Genomic DNA, 21,244 nt, shown 5'->3' on the forward strand with positions numbered 1-21,244 from the left:
CTAAGCAGAGTAGCTGAACATACGAGATTCTTAGGTTACACTGTGACTAAGTGGGGCGCATCGGGAGATAAGTGTGGTAATATCGAACGTCCTCGTAGAGAGTCACTCTTCACCAGAGGTGTGGGTGTCAGAATCACCAAAAGAACTTCTACAATGATGGATATCTGGGGCCCCCAGGATTTAGTTCAGTGGTAAAAGTGCTTTACATATTGGAAGTCCTGGTTTTAATCCCTGACTCAAAAGCAAATAAAAATACAGTTTTCTGAGGAGCTGGAGAGATAAAACAGTGAGTTGGACACTTACTTAGCTTACATGCAGCTGACCCTGGTTCAATCCCTGCTACCCCATGTGGTCTTCCAAGCTCTGCCAGGAGTGATCCTTGAGTACAAAACCAAGAGTAAGCTCTGAGCACCACCAGGCATGACCCCCAGAACAAACAAATAAAAAGCTTTCTGAGCCAAACCCAACAGAACCACTGTGGGTAGGAATGGGGATATTCTTGATGTTCACCAGAATCCTCCCATCTCTGGGCTCTGCCCCGTGGTGGAGTTTACATGCTTGTCTATGCAGCATGTAAACTTTTTAAGGCTCCTCCTCAAGTCCCCTAGCCACTGAAAGCAGACGTTAGCAAGTATAATAGCAGCTTCCATTGCTCAGTAGTTTGTGTTATTTTTAAATGCCAAAATGCCAGTAATTTTGTTAATTGTACCAGTTTCTGAAATTTCACTCATTTAAATCTTTTAGACTGTGTTGCATTTAAATGTCGTTATAGGAATGTGCATATGCAGAGGTTTAGAAAGCCAGTTGGATCCTCTGCACCCACCCCGCCCCTCCCCCACCCCTACCCCGCCATCAAGAGCTTTGCAAAGTATCTGTTTTAATTCCCTGTTCTTAGAATACTGCTGAGGCTGGACATCTCTGTTTATTTCTGTTCATCGTTTGTGTTTCCCTCGGCAGCTGGGGCCCCATTCCGTCTTAACAGATGCACATACCTTGGAGTTGAGTTAGGGTGCAGGGGGAGAGCTGAGTCCTGGGGAGAGGACAAGTAGGAGGCCTGAGGAGAACAGAGCTAGGGGGAGAGGAGGGCCGTGCCACCCTCACCCCAGCTTGTCTCTGAAGGCAGTGCACCTCTCTCCCGCAGCCAGAGTCCTTCCATTCCCCTCTCGTATTTCCTCTGGAGCCAGATCAGTTCTCTTAGGAACTAGTCCTCTTCCACAGCATTTATTTTAGCCAAGTCCTTCAACCCAATGTGGAATGATTCTCACTGATAGGATAGAGGAAGGACATTGACTTTTCATGTAACGTAATATGACAGACAGTGGTGACCAAGTCTTTTTTTAATAAAGAAATTAGTATTAGGTATTGTGTATTATGTATATTAATAGTTACTTGCTCTGACATTGGAATCACCACTTTAACTCCACAAATCACAAATAAGAGCTCTTGCTCTGTTGTTACTTAGACCTAAATTTGAAAGCTATAATTTAAGTAAGGCCCTTCAAGAGTTCAGGAAGGCGAAAAAATAATTGAGGTAACTTTGGTTTATGGACTGGAGCGATAGCACAGCGGGTAGGGTGTTTGCCTTGCACGCGGCCGACCTGGATTCAATTCCTCTGTCCCTCTCAGAGAACCCAGCAAGCTACCGAGACTATCCCGCCTGCACATCAGAGCCTGGCAAGCTCCCTGTGGTATTATTGATATGCCAAAAACAGTAACAACAAGTCTCACAATGGACATGTTACTGGTGCCCACTCAAGCAAATTGATGAACAACAGGAGGACAGTGCTACAATGCTAACTTTGATTTATAGCAATGCAGAAGTTTTATATATGGTTTTACATGAACTTTGACATTCGTATATAGTATGTTCTATTCATTGAAAGTCTACCACCATCAGTTAAATACCACCAATAGTTAAATACCAATAGTTTCTGTCTACAACCATCAAGTTAACCCCCTTCACCCATTTTCCTACCCATTTCGATCCACCTTTCAATCTAGTAGCCAAAAAGATTAAAAAATTCTTGTTGTGTTTTATTTAATCATTTTTTTCTTCCACTTGTGAATGAAATCATTCCGTATTTGTCTTTTTCCATCTGACTTGTTTCACTCCACATAATCCCTTCACAGTGAATCCACGTTGTGTCAAATGACAAGGCCTCATCTCTTTTTACGCCTGGGTAGGGTCCCATTGTGTATCTATACCATGCTTCCTTGATCCATTTATTCATTGTTGAGTTCTTGGTTTTTTCCACATCTTGGTTATTGTAAACAATATTGCAGTGAATGTAGGAGTGCACATCTGTCTTCAGATTCACCTTTTTATATTTGTATAAAATACCCAGAAGTGGAATAGTTGAATCTCTGCTAATCCTATTCTTAAACTGTGGAGAAAACATTCTGCTATTTCCTACAGTGTGAAGCCAATTTCTGTTTCCACCAGTTGTATATGAAATTGTGTTGTCTCCACATCTTTTCTAGCATGCGTTGTTTCTCGTCGTGTTGAGATTATCCATTCTCACCAATTGGAGATGACATCTCGTTGTGATTGAAAGTTTTCTACCAAACCACAAATAGTTTTACTTGGGAAGCTAGTGCATTTTTATCTCCCTTTACTAGCCCTAATCACTCTAAATGAACTTGTCCTACATGCTTCCCTCCTGTCGGATTATTTTCCATTGCATTGTCCTTTCTCCCTTCCTCAGAGAGAAGCACGGTACCCACACCCCTTCCTCTTTCCTCTTCCGAAAGCAACATGACCTAGAATAACCTCACTAATGACATTGGCCAAACCTACAGCTATTCTTTTGCCTTATGGAAATTGAGATGTGACAATGATTCTACCCTTGACTGAACTTCAGTCCAGTTGGGGCCAGTGAGATAGTACAGGGGTTGGGGTACTAACTTTGCTTGTGGTGATCCTGATCCATAGCAGTACATATGATTTTCCAAGCACTGCCAGGATGACCTCAATCACAGAGCCAGGGATAGGCCCTGAGTACCATGAGGGTATGACCCGAACTTCCTCCCCCGACTAGTAAACTTGAAGCTATTCTGAGACCTCCTTTCAGCTAGACCTGACTTCGAGCTCCATCACTGTCCTTACAGAGTCCCTATTTTCTCTTTTATTATAATTGAATAATATGTATTTACAAAATTATACATGTATGAGGTATACAATTTCACATCTCTTCAAAATATATTTTAGCACAGCACACAGCACGTACCGTTAAGATGCCAGTATTTCTCTCCAGAGTTCATTGATCCCATCACCTCTTTTTGTAACCTCAGTTCTACACTCAGATTCCAAGCATTTATTTTCCTTTGGCTTTGTCTGTTATTTTGCTTTATTTTTTTTTATGTCTCATAGAATAGTGAGATCAGCCAGTACTTATCTGTCACCTGCTGACTGAATTTGCTTCGCATGACCATTCATCCTATTCAGTCATAGTATTGCAAAAAGATACAATTTTTTTTCTGAGCTTGGAGAGATAGACCAGGGGTTAAGGTGCTTATCTTGCATTTGCTGATCCCAGTTTGGTCCCCAGTATTACAATGACATCTCCCAAACACTGCCAGGAGTGACCCCTGAAGATGGCCAGAGGTAACCTCCCCACAACCCAACCCCCTTTTCCCAAAAAATATTCCATAGTGGATGTAAATACATACATATACACACACCATATCTTCATTCACTCACCTGTGAAGGGGCACTTGGGTCGTTTCTGTATCGTGGCTATGAAAATAGAGTGCAGTGAATAGAGATGTCCTTATCTCTTTTCAAATTAGTTTTGTCTGAGCTCGAGCCAGGGTTCGCCTCATGCAAGGCAAAGCCTTACCTGCTTGTACTATCTCTACAGCCTTCCATCTATTTTCCTTTAAGTTATTTTTTGCTGTGTAGATAGTATCTTCAGTAGAATTAACTGGCTACTGAAATACTGCCGGCATTTGTGTGTAGAAAGATCTGATAGTTTTGAGGGGAACTGGGTTAATCCTCCAGCAGCAAATTACTTGCATGAATTGAGGCCAACAGCTTGGGAGAGAAATTCCCTTCTTTCGGACAGCAGCTGCAGACTGCCCCCCCACACACACACACACACGCCCCCTCCCATGTGTGCTGCTGCTGGGAATTCTCAGAGGAGCCCCGCCTGGGTCACGTCCAGATTTAGGTCCTTTGTGCAGTGGGTTGGCTTGTAGCACAGTATAGAAGGACACTGACGGTGTGTATGTATAGTTCATTTATACCTTACAAGGCAGTTGTTGTGATGAAAATAGATTCCCCAAGGAATAGATACGGTTCAGGTCTAACTACCTCGTTGTGACAGCATTTAAGTTCACAGTGAGTATATGGCAAAACATGTCGGTACTAAAAGCAGAAATAGCTTTGCAAAATGGTAATAATAAATTGTATTTGTGTGTCGGACTGAGCAACAAATGAGTATAAATTCATTAATGCTGCGGTTTATTTATTAGAGTTTTGATTCTGTTGATGGTGCCCGCCCGGTTCCCAGCAGACATTATTTCCCTCGCTAATGAATGCATCAGAATCTATTCATTCGGGTGATTTGTTTGGTTTGATGCATATTCACATCTTTAGTACTTCTAAAGGGTTTTGTCAATAAGTGTTCTGGAGAGAAATTAAATCCTGCCATGCGGCAGATGCGTATGACTAATCTTAATTTGCTCTGCAGTCTTGCATGTAGAAGCTGTATTAGCAGAAATCTGGCGTAGATAATACAGCGGCGGCGGCCCCTATGGTGGGGCAGCCCCCGCTGGGATGGGCACTGGCTCCTTTGAGTGTGGCGTGACAGGGCACAGGTTTTCCCTTCCTCTTGTCTGAATACTGCTCTCCCGAGACCCAGCCTGGGTCCCATGCAGGGAAAATGAAAAAACAGCCGGTGCACTCCCGGCTCTCCAGCCTGGCACCGCTCTAGTCCTGGTACTTTTTACCCCTCCGTGAGCTGCTTGGTTTCCTCCGTTTCTCCCCGTTGCCAGTCAGTTCCGTCCAGCCCGAGGATGGAACACCTGTCTTTTAGATGCCAAGACTTTGCTCCTGCCGGGGAAACAGTGAGGGAGGTGACAGTTTGCGCCAAGTTTATTGTCTAGTGGAGTCTCATGCAGCATTGCCAAGACACATTCTAAGGATGAAGATGATGGTCTCTGTAAAGAATAAGCCACCTAACAAAATTCTACACCAACAGCAGATGTGAAGTATGAGAACAAAAAAAAAAAAGGGAAACATGCGTCTTTGGGATTTTGCAGCCTACTTTGAGGTGGTCCTAATTGGAATTAACCCAGCAGGGCTGGAGTGATAGAAGCGGGGAGGGCGCTTGCCTTGCACGCTGCTGGCCCAGATTCAATCATCAGCATCCCATATGGTCCCCAAGTCTGCCAAGAGTGATCCCTGAGTGCAGAGCCAAGAGGAATCCCCAAGCACTGTCATGTGTGGCCCATAAATAGAGAACAAAGAGCAAAAAAAAATGTATCCATCAGCAAGTATGGAAAAGTCCCCAGCAGCAGTGCTCAAAATCCTGACCTAGCCTCTGTCTGTCTGTCTGTCTGACTGGTGGGGCCAGGCCCTGGGTTAGGTAAGGTTTCCTGTGTCCCCATGTAATTTCTGGCCCCATATTCCCACCCAGTCACTGGTAGACTGTGTCTAACACCGGGCCACTCCCTGAGGCACAGAGCTTCCTGCTGTAGCAGTTTGAATGGTGTCCAGGTTCTGGGGTGTGTGTAAAGTGATCCTCTCAGCTTCCAGGGCACCCAGACTCCAGGGTGATCTGCCCTTTTTCACACTACTTCATTCTGTATGTCACAAAATGAGAAAATCTGGCAAGTGTTGCTGTCGATCACCTGCCTTTGTCTTTCTTGCAGATTAGTTTCCCCAGGCAGTTGTTTTTTAAATCTTCTTATCTTCTTTTTATCTCCAGTTCTTTATTTGTGGAATTCTAGAGAAGATCAAAATCTTGGAAAGAATTGTCTTTTTTTTTTTTAATTTGGTAGATGAAACCAAAGAATTTGTTATAAGTGTAGGCAAATATGCTGAGAATAATCATTAAAAAGGAATTAGAAAATTACACGTTTAAAGTATGTGTTCCTCCCCTTGCCACCTTTAAGTAATGGCTAATATAAACATATTAAATACCAAAGTACTTAATGTCATGGTTTATTTTCACATAATTTCATGAATGCTCGAATGTATCTTCACTCTACTTTTTAAGTGGTTGACCAAGAAATTTAATTTTAATAATTCTCTGTTTATCAATTTCATGATGATCTGTAGAATTTTGTCATTTTTCAAGGGACATCTTAGGATTTTTCAAGCTTTTTTCTTAGAACACAGTCATTGAGACCTCTTAGCTGCTTGTCTTCTTTTGATATGAGAGAGATGATGGTTTTCAGGTCTTCGATGGTCAGCAGTTGATTTTTCTTGGGGCTAGCGGTCACCACACAGCCACCAGAATATGTCCTACTTTTGTGGGCATGGGCAAGCCATTATGAAGAGGGTGTGGTGACCAATTGACATATAAGGCAAATGAACCCATGAATACAGAGCCTTCATCTGCAATTTACATTAGTTTTTAACAGTCACCATGGCAACTGTAATAGGCTTTGAGATTTCATCAGTGAGGAAATCCCTGGTGTTTGCCCACACAGAGTTCATACTCAGAAGACAGATAAAGATGTATTTGTGGGTGAGGCATGTGCCCTGGGTGGCAGGGCACATACCTTGCATATGAGGCCTGAGGTTTGAGTTCCCAACACCACATAGCCCCAGATTACCACTAGAGTCCAAGCCAAAAAAAAAATTAATTATGATATTGTCGGTGCTATGGAGCATTATAAAAGGGAGCAGCTCTGAGAGTGGAAGATGAGGTGTTGATGTCTAGTTGCTTGTGGTTGAATTCTTAATAGTGAACCAGGTTGCCTTTTGGGGTGGGGGCTCACCTAGACGTGCTCAGGAGTTCTTCTGGCTCTGGGCTGGCATTGCTCAGGGAACCTTGTGTGTTAGAGGATGAGCCAGCGTCAGCCGCCTGCAAAGCAAGTGCTTTAACACCTGTATTCTCGCTCCATCTCTGTCTGTCTTGCTTACATATATAGTATTAAGTATGGTATCAGTTAGTGTTAAGTACAGTATTAAGTATAGTATTATGTTTAAAGCAGAGTATAACTTACAGTACGATTCAGTGCATTCTCCACTGAATGTCATTTTCTTAATTGTTCAATGCAAAGTGGGAAACACTGGGATTTAGAATGCCTCTGATGTTACATATAGTTTGCCCGAATCACCGAGGAAACTCTGAGAATTTACTCACAATTTTGTCTGACCAAAAGGCAATCTTGATTTTAGTAGAATGTATATTTTACCTCAATTACAATTGCAACCGCATAACGCTACTCTCCCGCCTTTTCTGTGTGTGTGTGTGTTTTTTTCAGGGAAGGTATTCACATAAATCAAGAATCACTACAAATATCTCCCTGCATTACAGAGCAGTTCATTGAGCTGTTGTGTCAGTTTAACCCCAGCCAAGTCATCGAGACTCTGCAAGTCCTGGAGGGCTACCGGCTAGAGGAGACGATTCAGGTAAGGCAGAGAAGTCAGAGAGGGCGAGAGGCGGTTTCCCCGCCTCTTCACAGCTCAGTAAGTGTCCGCCCCTTTGGAAGCCGGGGCCACTTGAGAGCCTGTGCGCATTCTTCTTGCTCCACTGACCTGCTGGTCTAGTTGAGTCAGAGCAGCGCCTCTCTCTTCCTGTTGCTTCTCAAGCTTCATGGCCATTGTTGCCAACTAGGAAAGGGGAAGAGAGTGAAACTACAAAAGGGCAAGAACTTTCATGGAGACAGAACTCAAGTGTCACATGTGGAGGACCTGAATTCTAACTGGCACTGCATGGCCCTCTGAGCCCCACTGGGTGCACCACCTCTTAAGTGACAAATAAATCCAAGGAAAAGACCAGTTTCTGGTTTGCCAGCACCCTTGGTTAGGCTACACATGTACCCGCCAATCTAGTTTGATAGATGTTAGCATCTGACCATGCTGGTAGCAGGCTCTTTGCCGGCTTTCTTTCTTTAGAAATATAATGCCCGACATTCATTCTGTTCCCTCTCCCTGCTGAGGGTACCAAAGAAACTTACCCTTCCTCTCCAGTAAACTTTTTTTTCCTTAGCTATGTATTTTCCTTTGAAACCCAGAATTTAGCGTTATATGTTTTTATATTTCATATCAATAGTTATGCATCTCAATCCTGAGCACACTGCCTTTTTTGTTTCATATTTTTTTCTAACAGGTCACAGTCAGGGTCGTCCTGTTGTTCATCGATTTCCTTGAGCAGGCACCAGTAACGTCTCCTTCATCCTAGCCCTGAGATTTTAGAAAGTGCCATATTCAAGGCTCTTTCAGGGTTAGGAGAATGAGACCCATCATTGTTACTGGTTTTTGGCATATTGAGTACGTCACATGGAGTTTGCCAGATTCTGCCGTGTGGGCAGGATACACTCGGTAGCCTGCTGGGTTCTCCAGAGTAAGAACTAGATAATAGGATGTCACGCGGCCAAAAATGTGGCCACGCGCTTCCGGGAGCTGAGTTTTATAGTCTCTGGGTCTTGGCTGTTGATGGGATTACACGACGCCAGGTGCAGTTGGTGGGTGTGACGCCTACCTACTGGAAGATGGGGGATCTGGGTGAAGGAGGCCCATTCCCGATTCCAGCAGGCTTGGAGATCTCAGCCCTGGGACCTGCATGCCTGGGTTCCTCTGCCGGTTTCTTCATGCATGAGGCCTGTCCAAACGTGGAGAGTGATCTCAGCATGGCTGTGGCTGTGCAGAGTGGCTGTGCAGAGTCTCCTGCCCCCACACCCGGCTGTCCTCAATGGGGCCCCTTGAAGGGGGGCGGGTTGAGTTTCCCTCCCCGTCCAGAGCAGGGCCCCGGCAGCCGAAGACCTCCAGAACCAGCCACAGCCATGCTGAGACCACTCTCCACTTTTTATATGCGTCACATTTAGCTTTAGTCCATTTGTTTAAATGGTCATAGCATAACTGTTGGACAAGTGTGCCACCCTTTTCCCCCCCCATTGCTGGGCACTCAGATGCTCCTGCATTCTGCCCTCACCAGCAGTGCTGCAGTGCACATCCCCGAACATGGTCATCCCATAGCAGCATAGCAGGTCCCTCTGAGCACTGCCCCTGGCAGTGGGACTCCCTAGATCATGCAACAGCTTTTTTATGCAGGTACTGCCAAGTTAATTTCCTGGTTTTTATTTTTCCCCTCTGTTCTCTTCAGTTTTTGGTGCCCTCTGTTTTTCCATATCCTTACTGATTCCTACTACTTATAAACTTATTTTTGCTGGTATGAAATGGCCTCAGAGATGCTACTAATATTTTTCCGTGTTTAATGACCCATTGGACTTTCTGTTCTCTGATTGATCATTTCATATGATTTTCCTATTTTCCTCGAGCTTTTGCCTTTCCTAATGATTCACAGTTCTTTCTTCCCCCTGCCTCCCGGGATGTCTATTGAGACATCATGATTTACAAAGTTGTTCATAATAGAGTTTTTCTCAGCATACAGTGTTCAATACCAATCCCACCACCACTGTCCCCTCTCTCTAACAATATCCCCCAGGCTTCCCCCCATCCCCAACTTGCCCCCTTGGAGGCATATAACAGATCTATTTCACATTCCTTGGTCCAGTAAAGCTTAAAGAAATGGCATATAGAATTATCAGAACATAAATCAGTAAAAGTCCATTTGTGATGATTAATTGCTATGTGTTTTTAGCCTTTCTTCATCTAGTCGAGGATAACCATATGCCATGCTCAAATGCTACATGATGGGAAGTTTCTCCTGTCCTTTTAAAGAAACTCTTAACGCTTCTCGCAAAACTGGTTTCAAGGTCATAAATTCCCTAAACTGTTGCCTGCTATGAAGCTCTGTATCATTCTTTCACTTCTGGTGATAATCTAAGTATTCTTGGTGAGGTGTTCATTTCATTTCATTGAGATCCTTCCATGCTCTTTTGGCTCATAGAGACTCTTTTGATAGATCTGCTGTACATTTTATGGGCTTTCCTTTGTATGTAAGTTCCTTTTTTGATCTTGCTGCTTTCAGTTATTGTCTCTACCTTTGGATTTTGTCATTTTGAGCATAATGTGCCCTGGCGTTTCCCTTCAGGCCTCTTGGATCTGGTGCCTGTACGCCTCAGTTCTAGGAAGTCCTTATTGATGGTTTCTTCGTCTGATGTTCCTGCACCACGTTTTTCTTTTTGTTCTTTTCAGTGCCAGACGATTCTTACATTCTTACATTCCTCTTGAACTCACCCCGTAGTTCTCTGGTACACTGTCCATTTCACGCTGTTTTCCACCTTCTGCGGTTGCTCGCCACTTTCCTCCTTCTCATCTAGGAGCTCCTCAAACTTTTCCTCAGTTTCTGGTATTTTGCTGTGCTCAGAGATTCTATGCTTTTTTTTTTTTTTAATATTACCTACCAGTTCTTTATTTTTGTCATTTTTGACAGTAGCAGTTTTTCATATTTTATTCTCATACTTTCCTGGGCCCGTGTTTATTTGAACTCATTGAGCATTCTCATCATAGTGTCACTAAAGACCTTATTTGAGGATTTATTGGTGCTGTTTATGCCTTTGATGATACTGCTTTTCCTTAGGGAGCTTGGTGGGCTTCTACATGTTTTCCCCATTGGTTTTCTAGTGTTCTGACTGTGCTGGGGGTGAGTCTTTGTAGCTATCCCCACAGAAGATACTGAAGGATTAAGCCTGAGGTTGCTGTATGTCGTCTCTGCCCATCCGTACAGAATGACAGGAAGAATAACTGTGAGCAGCGTGAATTTGTTGGCTAGATCTGTTGTGTGGCCGCATGTGTAATCTCCAGGGCAGCTAAGGGGCCCCCCACGCGGCTCCCTCCCTCGCTGTCTGAGTTCCGTGGACTTTGGTCACTCCTCCACCCGGGGACGGCCGATGCCATGGTCAGACAAAGGAGGAAATGAGGGCCAGGCTGGTTGGTGATCAGTTGCCGTTTATTCCATTCTCCCCACAGGCCTGTTCCAGTCTCACTAAGCTCCCTATTCTAGTCTCAGACTGTCCCTCCTTCCCGTCTCCTCCTGTCACTTCCACTCATCTCTCCATGCTCCCTCTCGCAGCCGCGTCTCTGGTCTCTCCACTTGCCTGCTCCTGCATTGTTCCCCTACATTCTTCTCCCTCTGTCCCCCTTGCTAGTCTCTCCGCACTCCATCTTGCTGCCCTGGTCTCTCTCACATCTCTCACCAACTCCCCGCTTTGGGGGTAGCCACCACACCCCATCTGGTAGCGCGATCAACATATCAAAAGCCCTTCCTGATCACTGATCTGATCAGGCTTAAGGGAGGAAAATACCACCTGGGGGTGTTTCTCCTCTCCTTAGTCCAATAACTTAATTAACATCGTAATTAACAGCTGCTGAGAGTATCTCCCTCACATGGCAAAGCCTGGCAAGCTACCTGTGATGTATTCTATATGCCAGAAACGGTAACAACAGGTCTCACAATCGAGATGTTACTGGGCCCACTCGAGCAAATGAACAACGGAGGACAGTGCTACAGTGCTACAATTCTACTTCTTAATGTTAGTTATTTTGTATGGACACAGTAAGAGATACATTAAGCTTGTACAGTGGCTCTCCTGGGGACATTTTGCTATAGATCTCAGACTATAGTGCTCAGGCCAGAATAATCTTTTCTAACCCTAGCAGGGTCCTAGTCTAATTGTTACTTTTTGGATCATGACAGAAGTTGTCCATGGCCATGCTCTTATAGCTAAGTATTATGGCATTTTGGACAGGCCCATTTCGATGCCAGGGTAGCTCACTGCTTGCCCTGGCTCCATCCAGGTGCTAGGAAGTGAGGCAACTGAGGCTTAAGTTGAGAGAACAGATGCCCAGGAGTGAATATCATTCGGAGTCAATTAACTCCCAAGTTACAAGAGCATAGCATTAACTGTCTTCCTGTGTCCATATAAAAAGGACATTGCTCTGAATTAATTATGCAAAGGACTTGAGGAGAAGAGAAAAGCAATATTTATAAGTTAACAGGGCTGGAGCGATAGCACAGCGGTAGGGCATTTGCCTTGCACGCAGCCAACATGGCCGACCCGAGTTCGATTCCTCCGCCCCTCTCGGAGAGCCTGGCAAGCTACCGAGAGTATCTCGCCCGCACGGCAGAGCCTGGCAAGCTCCCCATGACGTATTCAATATGCCAAACACAGTAACAACAAGGTCTCCAATGGAGACGTTACTGGGCCCGCTCGAGCAAATCAATGATCAACGGGAGGGCCTTTACTTTACTTTTTACTTTTATAAGTTAACAGAGCACAAAGAAAGAGGTCATAAATAAACAGAGGAATGGGAGCACTGTGATGGGAGTAACCCAACAAACCTACGCTCCATGTGGCAATGCAGAAAGGACAAACCAATGTTATCCTACAGTCTCATAAGTGGCCACATGCTTCAGGAGCTGTGGTGTGGGCCATTAATTCTGAGTCAGGTTGGGTGTGGAGGCTACTGAAATGCATTGAATTTGTCGATCAATTCAGGGAAGGCTGATGTATCAGGGGATTGAGTGCTCATATTCACGGGCACGGTTGTCTTTTAAATGCTGTTATGAGGCCCCAGATGCAGACGTCAGTAGAGCATGGGTTCCCATGGATGAGGCGTCCCCAGCACTGTTGAGTAACTGGCCAATCTTCCGTGCTCTTGCTGAGGTGTCACGGCTTTCCTTTTCATTTCTTCCAAGTTTTTTGACTTTCATATAAGGGTCTTGTATAAAATTTCATATAAGGATCTTGCACAAATAATTTTTTTGATACTTAAAGAATTGTGATTTCTAAAGTTACTCATAGTTGAGTCTTAGGCATACAGTAGCCTGACATAAATCCCACCATCAGTGTCAACTTCCCTCCATCAGAGTTTCAATGTGCTGCCACCCCACAACCCCTGCCCGCCACCTTGACAGGCACATTTCAAAGTTTAGTGGTCGTAGTTTTTCAGTATTGTTGAGGAGGTGTTTTTAACATCGTAGTCTTTGCTCTGGATACATCACTATCCCACACTGCCACATCACCAGTAAACCCATGGTCCCTGACTCCTGTTCCCTCATTACTGTTTCATTTGGTATTATTACAAAAGGAGATTTTGGAAATGCTTTACCTTTTGTTGTGAGTTACTCCTAAGTTAAAACCCGTGTTCCTAAGTTTTATATGTCCTGTATCCAGCAACCAGATGAATTCCTTTTAGGATGTTCCTGGGGCTGAGGGCTACCCCCACGCTGTGCGTGGGCTGGTGGGGAGATGTGCAGTGCCAGGGACAGAACGTGACCATCCAACTGCCCAGCCCATACCCAGCTGCTCAGCCATATCCCTGGTTTCAGGAAGAATTCTTTTCCCATTCAAATCATTTCTAAAATTTTTTTGATGATAAGTGTCTTTTCTTTTTTTTGCCATTTTTATTGAAGTACCGGACTTGACAGCACTGTTAATCATACTTTTTGGGCCTCCATCATTCCAACACCTCACCCATCAGCCAAGTGCTCACCTCTGTCCCATGGGCCCCCACCTATGTCAGCTCAATATAGACGGAACACCAGCTCCAATGACTTTGGCCATCTGTTGTTCCCTTGCTGTGTTTTCTTTGTATCCCACATAGAAATACAAACTCTGTGTTTGTATTTTAATTGTGAAGGTAGTGACACCTACACTCCATAAGGATAAATAAAGATAAACTCCAAAAATTCCACAAAATTGTAAATCAATAAGTTCATGAATATTTTTTCAAGAGCTTATCTTTTCTTTTCATAGGCGTATAAGTTTAAAATATGAATAATATGAATAATTCTGTGCAATCCATATAAAATTTTCCATGAAATAGACAAATCCTCCCAATCCACAATTTAATAAGAGTGAGGAGAATTAAGAAAACTTTAAGAGGAAAATCTAAATTGACCTATTAGCATATAAAAGTGTTTTATCCTAAAAAGGGAATATTGGTTTTATCTTAGAAAATATTATAAATAATACTTGAGTGTCTGCATTAGTAAGTAAAATACTGTAGTAAGAATCTCTAGGCATTTTTTAAAAATCATCTAGCATAGAACATTCAAGTTAATTTATATTTGTTATTGAGAAAGGTAAAGCTTTATTGAAAAAGTGTAAAATTCTTTAGCAAACTAGAAGCGAACAGACCTTTTTTAGTCTAGTAGATTAAGCACAGGCACCATGAGTGAGTGTCATATGCAGTGACAAAGTGCTGAGAAGTTTGTCTTGTCTTTCATAGAAATTCCTTTGCCATTTCTTGCAAAACTGGTTTCAAGGATGTGAATTCCCCCAAGCTGTTGCCTCCCCATGAAGTGCTGTATCACTCCTTCAAACATGAATGATAATCTAGCTGGATAGAGTATTCTTGGTGGGGTGTTCATTTATATTGAGCTTTTTAAAAAACCTGTATTTCACCATTCTCATCTGGCTCATGGGGTCTCATATGGATAGATGGGTTGTGGATCTTTTGGGCTTTCCTTTGTTTGCAGTTTTCTTTTTCGGACTTGCTGCCTTCAATATTCTATGTCTGGCTTTGTCATTCTGATTATACTGTGTCTTGGAGATTTTTCTGTTCAAGTCTATTTTCACCAGGATTCTTTGGGCCTCTTGTATCTCAGTGCCTGCATTCCTCAACTCTGGGGAATTCTTACCAATTATTTTTTTGTTAGGGGGAGTTATTTCTGATTTCTTTAAGTCGTGGGTCTTTGTCAAATTAGCCTTCCATTCTTCAGAGATACCCAGGAGTCTCTTTTTTTTTTTTTAATTTTTGTTAGTGAAACACCATGAGGTACAGTTGTGGACTTACAAGTTTTTGTACTTGGGTTTCAGTTATACAATGATCGAGTACCCATCCCTCCACCAGTGCCCGTTCTGCACCACCACAGATCCCAGTATCGCTCCCACCCCCCATTCCCCCCATCCTACCCTGCCTCTGTGGCAGGGCATTCCCTTTTGTTCTCTCTCTCCTTTTGGGTGCTGTGGTTCGCAAAAGAGGCATTGAGTGGCAGTCATGTTCGGTCTATAGTCTGCCTTCAGCATGCATCTCCCATCCTGGGAGGATCCTCCCAACACCCTTTATTTGGTGCTCCCTTCTCTGTCTGAGCTGCCTTTCCCCCCCTAGCATGTGTGGCTGGCCCCCAAACCATGGAATAAACCTCTTGGTACTTATCTCAGCTATTCGACACCCATGAGTCTTACATCGTTACTCTTGAACTCACCCCATAATTCTCAAATGTGCTATGCCTTTCTTTGGTTTTCTTTCTATTCTCTTTTCTTTTTGGTTTCTGGGCCACACTGGGGCAGGGCTTATTCCTGGCTCTGAGCTCAGGGGTCACTCCTGGCAGGGGCTGGGGGGCCTATCTGGGTGCTGAGGATAAAACCCAGGTTGTGTGTGCAAGGCCAGTGCTCTCCTCACTTAATTCTCTCTCTCTCTCTCTCTCTCTCTCTCTCTCTCTGGCCCATGACATTCTTTTCAGACTTTTCCCCATCTTCTATTTTCTAGAGGTTTCCTGCATCTCGGAACTTTCCCTCAGCAGCTGTTGTTCTGCCTGTCTGTTCCTGTTCTAATAGGCCTTCTACTAAGTGTTTACTCGATCACCTGCCCCCGTCTCCATGCGTGTTACTTCTGCTCACAGCATTTCATTTCAACTCTTGTACTTTTGTGTGCTTTGCTGACTACCTGTACCACTGTTCCTTTGCACTCGTTAAACATCTCAACATGGTGTCATTACAATAGTCCTCTGAGGGTGTTCAGAGCTGGTTGGTAAGGCAGAGCCTTCCATGTTTCCATTTCCGCTCAGAGCTCGGTGAGCTTCTGCGCGTCTTCTGCATTGTGTCTGCTGGGCTCCGGCTGCTCTGAGGGTGTATCTTTGTAGTTCGCCTCCCTGGGAGGCCCTGAGGGAGGCAGCTGGGAGTTCATCTTCCCTTTCCCTTGCCAGTCTTCACCAAGTGCAAGCAGTGAGATGTGATGGGTAGGACTGCTCGGGAGATTTGGAAGCACACCTGCAGAGATGCAGCTGTCAGGACCCACTGGGAAGGAGGAGAATCTGCTTCCACTTCAGCGGGAGTTATCAGCTGAAAACACAGGCCCTCCCTGGAAGGTCGGAGAGGCAGGAGAAGGCCCGAAATGTGGAGGCGGCCGCTGAGATGGCAGGAGTGTTTTCTAATAGATACGGCAGTTTGGGCTTTGGTTTCGGCTTTCCCATCAAAAACATTTTTTCCTATTCTTTGGGAGCTTCAGGATGTTATGATTAGAAACAATGCATTCTTGCTTTGTTCCTGATTTCAAAGGGAACTGTATCTTAGCATGTTATATTAAATATAATGCTAATTAAAGGATTTTGATCATTTTTGTCCAATGAGGGAAGTTCTCTTCCCAGTTTCGGTATTTCTGTTTGTGTCAAGATTGGGTGCTGCGTTTTAAAATACCTTTTCTGCATTTGCTGAGATGATTGCATGTTTTTCTCCATCAATCTGTTAAACCTGTTATTCAGTAATTTTAGTAATTTGCACTTCTCTTTTTTCTTACTCCTACATATTCTTCTTCTTTATTAGTCTTTTCAAAGAAAGATGGGAGGTGGGGACACATGCAGCTATATCCAGGACTTACTCCTGGCTCTGCGCTCAGGGATCACTTCTGGCTGGAATCGAACCTGGGCAGACCTCCAGCAAGGCAAGAGTGCTACCCACTGCACTATCTCTTCAGCACCCCAAAGCCAGTTTGAGAATTTGTTAAAAATCTCTTTATTGTTTCTTTGTCTATGGTATTTCAATACTTTTTCCCTCTTTTATCCTTCTGACTTGATACTGAATACTGAAACTCAGCTTATTGATTTTTGTTAAGTTGTCACAGGTTGAATATATTTCATAATTACTCCTACTAGTTTGTGGTTTATATTATTAATACTTAAGTGTGTTACATTTTCTTGCCAGGTTTTCTCATTTGGATCCATTGCAGTGTTCCTTGGTTTGGGGTTCGCACCCAGTGGTGCTGTGGACTTCTTCGGGGGCACTCAGGCGTAGCTCCGGGCAGTGATGGATGCCAGGCGCCCCACTTGCAAAGCTTGTGCTCTATATCTCCCCAGCTCTGCATGCTAAGTTCATAATAAATAAGTGGAAAAGAGAAGAAGATGAGCTTAGTGTCATTAGAGCTGTCAAATGGTATATTAGAAAGTGAAGCATTTACATATTAAACTTGTAAAGAAGCCCATTACTAATGCAGGCACTTAATATTGTCTTGTTTTTCTGACCCTTGGTGTAAGCATCTTCACAAGATTTGTGGACAAAAAGCCTTTGTCTTTTCTTCTTTGTTAGATTACTCAGAAGCACGAACTACATGAAGTCACTGCCTATCTGTTAGAAAAGAAAGGAGATGTTCATGGTGCCTTCTTAATAATGCTAAAGGTAACATTTTACTGGTGTTCTCTCTCTGTCTTTTCATCAGTTCATCATTTTCTGAGATATAAGTGGTAGAAAGCATTGTATACGTTTTCATCAGTCCATCTAAGGTCTCAAGTTATAGATGATAGTTCATCTTTTATAGTATATTTTATTGAAATGGAATTCAGTATTCGTGGTGTGTGGTTTCAGGTTTTTCTTTTTTTTTTTTAATTAAAAAAAAGTTTTTTTCTGGGATGGGGGCAGCAACTGACTGTGCTCAGGGCTTACTGCTGGCAGGCTCAGGAACCATATGTGGTGCTGGCAGTTGAACCAGGGTTGGCTGCAAAGAGGCCAGCGCCAAACCCAATGTCCAATAGTTCTCTCCGACCCCTGTTTGGGGTATTTTCTTATATGCAAGAAAAGTTCCAAATTGTACTTAAATCATTTGATGAGTTTGGTTGTTTGTTTTTGTTGTTTGTTTTGTTTGGGGCCACACCTGGTGGCACTCACTGAGTCTGCACTTGAGTCACTCCTGACAGGACTCCGGGGACCATCTGTGGTGCCAGGGATTGAACCCAGGTTGGCCGCATACATAGTGAGCGCCCTGGTCACTGTTCTGTCACTTCGGTCCACTTATTGAGTTTTGACAAAGGCATAATTGTGAATTTTCCTAGATCCTAGCAAGACATGGCCATTACCTTCATCCCCGAATTCTCACTCCCATTCCCCCAGGGATCAAGACTCTTTCATTTTGTGGTTTTTTTTTTTCACCATCAGTTTTGCATTTATAGTAATGAACTCACCCAGCAGGGTCTTGTTTAAATCTTCTTTCGGTGGTGTGATATTTTTCTGTTTTTGTCTTTTCAGATTTTAAAAATAAGTTAAAAAATTAATTGGTGGGGGGCTGGAAAGATAGTACAGTCGGTAGGGTAGGGCAGCCGCTGACTGTGCTCACCTTGCACACAGCTGACCCGGGTTCGATCCCCAGCATCCCAGCACCAGGAGTGATTCTAGAGTGTAGAATCAGGAGTAACCTTGAGTATCACTGAGTGTGCCCCCCAAAAAAGAAATAAAAATGAATTTTCTGACCCTAACGCTAATATCTTATACTTTATAATGCTTTATAAATGTTTCATAATGTTTTTGAGAGTTATCTCTTTCTGCATGTATCAGTGTCTTGTTCCTTTTTTTTTAATTTATTTATTTATTTGCTTTTTGGGTCAGACACACCTGGCAATACACAGGGGTTACTCCTGGCTCATGCACTCAGGAATTACCCCTGGCGATGCCCGGGGGACCCGGGTCTGCCGCATGCAAGGCAAACGCCTTACTCACTGTGCTATCACTCCAGCCCCAGTGTCTTGTTCCTTTTATTGCTGACGAATAGTTAACTGTACAGACATGCCAGAGTTTACCCATTCTTCTGCATACTAGCACCTGGAACCGTTTCTAGTGTGAAGCTACAGCGGCCACGCTCACTCTTGTTCACGAATGTTTCCAGTGCCCTGGAAGCAGTAGCAAGAGGTGGACTTATGGGGTCACAGACACGTTCAGGTGTATTTTCACGAGACATAACGGGACCTCCGGGAAGCAGCCTTGCCATTTTGCAACCCCATCAATAATGCACAAGAGATTTAGTAGCTCAGTTTCTCACCAACAGTTGCTGTTCCTTCAACTTTTCTAAATTTAAAAAAAAAAAAAAAACCTTAGTTGTTCTAGAACATGCATAACCTAATAGTTGCCATTCCAGTGCCACTGAGTGCAGTCACGGTGTGGTGGGGTCTCTGTGACTCAGCGGCTGGGCAGCCTAAGGCTTCAGGCCCCAGAGACAGCTGCTCCCTCGTCCTGAGCAGCCTCTATTCTACTACCGACTCAGTGCACTCACTTGATTCCTCTCCGGCTCCTCAGACAATAATTGTCCTTTTGTGTCTGGCTTATCACTCGTGGCATCACCTCTCCAAGTCATGCTCAACAGATTTAAATCCCTTTTTTTCAGGTGAATCATACACCATTCTATACAGAGACTACATATGATGTATCCATTCATTTGTTGATGAACCCTTGGGTTTCTTCCCTTTTGTGAATAATTGTTGTGAATGTTGTGAATAATGCTGCCATTAAGTCCAGATAAAGTTCCTACTTTCAATTTTTGCAGAGCAAGGCAGGGCAGGGGATGGAGGTGTGGCCGTGGGGAGGGTTAGTCTCACACCTGCTCAAGGGCTTTTCCTGGCTTTGTGCTCAGGAGTTACTCCTGGTGGTGCTCAGACTGGGGTCAGCTGCACATCTGGCAAGTGCCAGGGAGATGACGCAAAGGGCTAGTGTGTATGTGGTGCCTGCGGGGCCCCAGGTCCGATTCGTGTTTTCCAAATAGCTCCTGAGCACTGGGAGAGGGAGGGAGGGAGGGAGGGAGGGAGGGAGGGAGGGAGGGAGGGAGGGAGGGAGGGAAAGAGAGGGAGGAAGGGAAGAAGAAAGAGGGAGGAAGGAAGAAGGGAGAGAATGAAAAAAGGGAAAAAAAGGAAGGGTCAACGATGACTACATGCAGAGTAGGATGAAATGGAGATGATCAGTGGAAGGGACCCTTTCCCTGTCCTGCTCACCCTTTCCCTGCCCTGTTCACTCGGCTTTGTGTTCACAAGATTTCTCTGCTGAGCAGCAGTAAGGGGCCAGTCTTACTGGTTATTGTTTGTTGGAGTTTTTCCTTCAAAATGTCTTAGTTCATATATTCAGTGTATTTAGAAAACTGTGTTTCTTTACCCTGTGATTCTTCTTTCTTCTAGAAACTGCAAAGCAAACTTCAGGAGATAACACACCAAGAGGAAAGTAAGTTGGGTTTTTTTTTTTTTAAATGCTGCCTCAAGAGTCTTTTGGTCCTGTGGGCCACACGTTACTAAAGGAGTTGCTAATAAGCTGCATTAGGTAAAGACAGTGACATTCTGCATACCTGCTGCGTGTTCACCGTCACCTGGGTCACAGTCGGAGCTAATTGTCAGGGCTGCTCTAAGAAACCCTGCAAACGGGTGGGACCCGGATGCTGGCCGTCACTGTGTTTCAGGCAGGACGGCCGGGGCCGCAGCTCAGCGGGACTCTTCTGATACTGATTATTTTTAGGGTTCTATTTTTAGCTGATGTTTGGTAGATATCAATAAGTTGCACAAGCAATATCCTACAAATTGCTCTACTTGCTGAACAAAGCAGATCAGAGTTTCTGTAGAGCCAGTGTTTCTGGAACAAATTTATGAACTTTGAGCACAAAGCAGTAAAAACTGGTTTGCAGTTGTGAATGGCTTTATGGGAGATATTTTATTCCCATCATATTCTTTGGTATAAAATTTTTATATAAAATTTAAATATATAAAAATTTTTTTCTTAGAGTTTTTTAAGACACTGTGATTTGCAAAGTTGTCGAGAATCAAGTTGTTTCAGGCATATAATGTTCCAACATAAATCCCCCTATCTCCGTCCCTCTACCAATGTCTCCACTGTGAATTACTACATTTATCTGTGTTTCTTGATGGGTAGATCGTAGTTGGTAAGGTCTATACTGTATCTTGATCATTTGGCATTATACTAAATATCTTGGAACCCCAGGAAACACTTGATAGGCTTTTCCACATTTAGTACAGCCAAAAATTTTTTTTGCACTAATAGTGCGTGTATTCATTCAACTTGACTGATATTTTTGTTGCATTTATATTTTTTCATTTCTCTTTCACAATCAATCACAAAGAATCCTGTTATTCGTCGATTGCCTCGAGCAGGCCCCAGTAACGTCTCCTTCATCCTAGCCCTGAGA

The 21,244-nt window shown here is 43.8% G+C and overlaps 1 protein-coding gene across 2 annotated transcripts in view; it reads left to right on the forward strand.

The window, feature by feature from the left end:
* VPS8 (VPS8 subunit of CORVET complex) overlaps window positions 1-21,244 on the forward strand; it is a 257,750-nt gene that overhangs the window by 162,159 nt on the left and 74,347 nt on the right. For both annotated transcript variants that reach the window (XM_056121586.1, XM_056121585.1), the window contains exons 36-38: window positions 7,438-7,585; window positions 17,386-17,475; window positions 20,229-20,271. In XM_056121586.1, the coding sequence (XP_055977561.1) occupies window positions 7,438-7,585; window positions 17,386-17,475; window positions 20,229-20,271 (281 nt within the window). The remainder of the gene's footprint in view (window positions 1-7,437; window positions 7,586-17,385; window positions 17,476-20,228; window positions 20,272-21,244) is intronic.

This window comes from Sorex fumeus, unplaced genomic scaffold, assembly GCF_029834395.1.
Source record: "Sorex fumeus unplaced genomic scaffold, SorFum_2.1 ptg000044l, whole genome shotgun sequence".
Lineage (NCBI taxonomy): Eukaryota > Metazoa > Chordata > Mammalia > Eulipotyphla > Soricidae > Sorex > Sorex fumeus.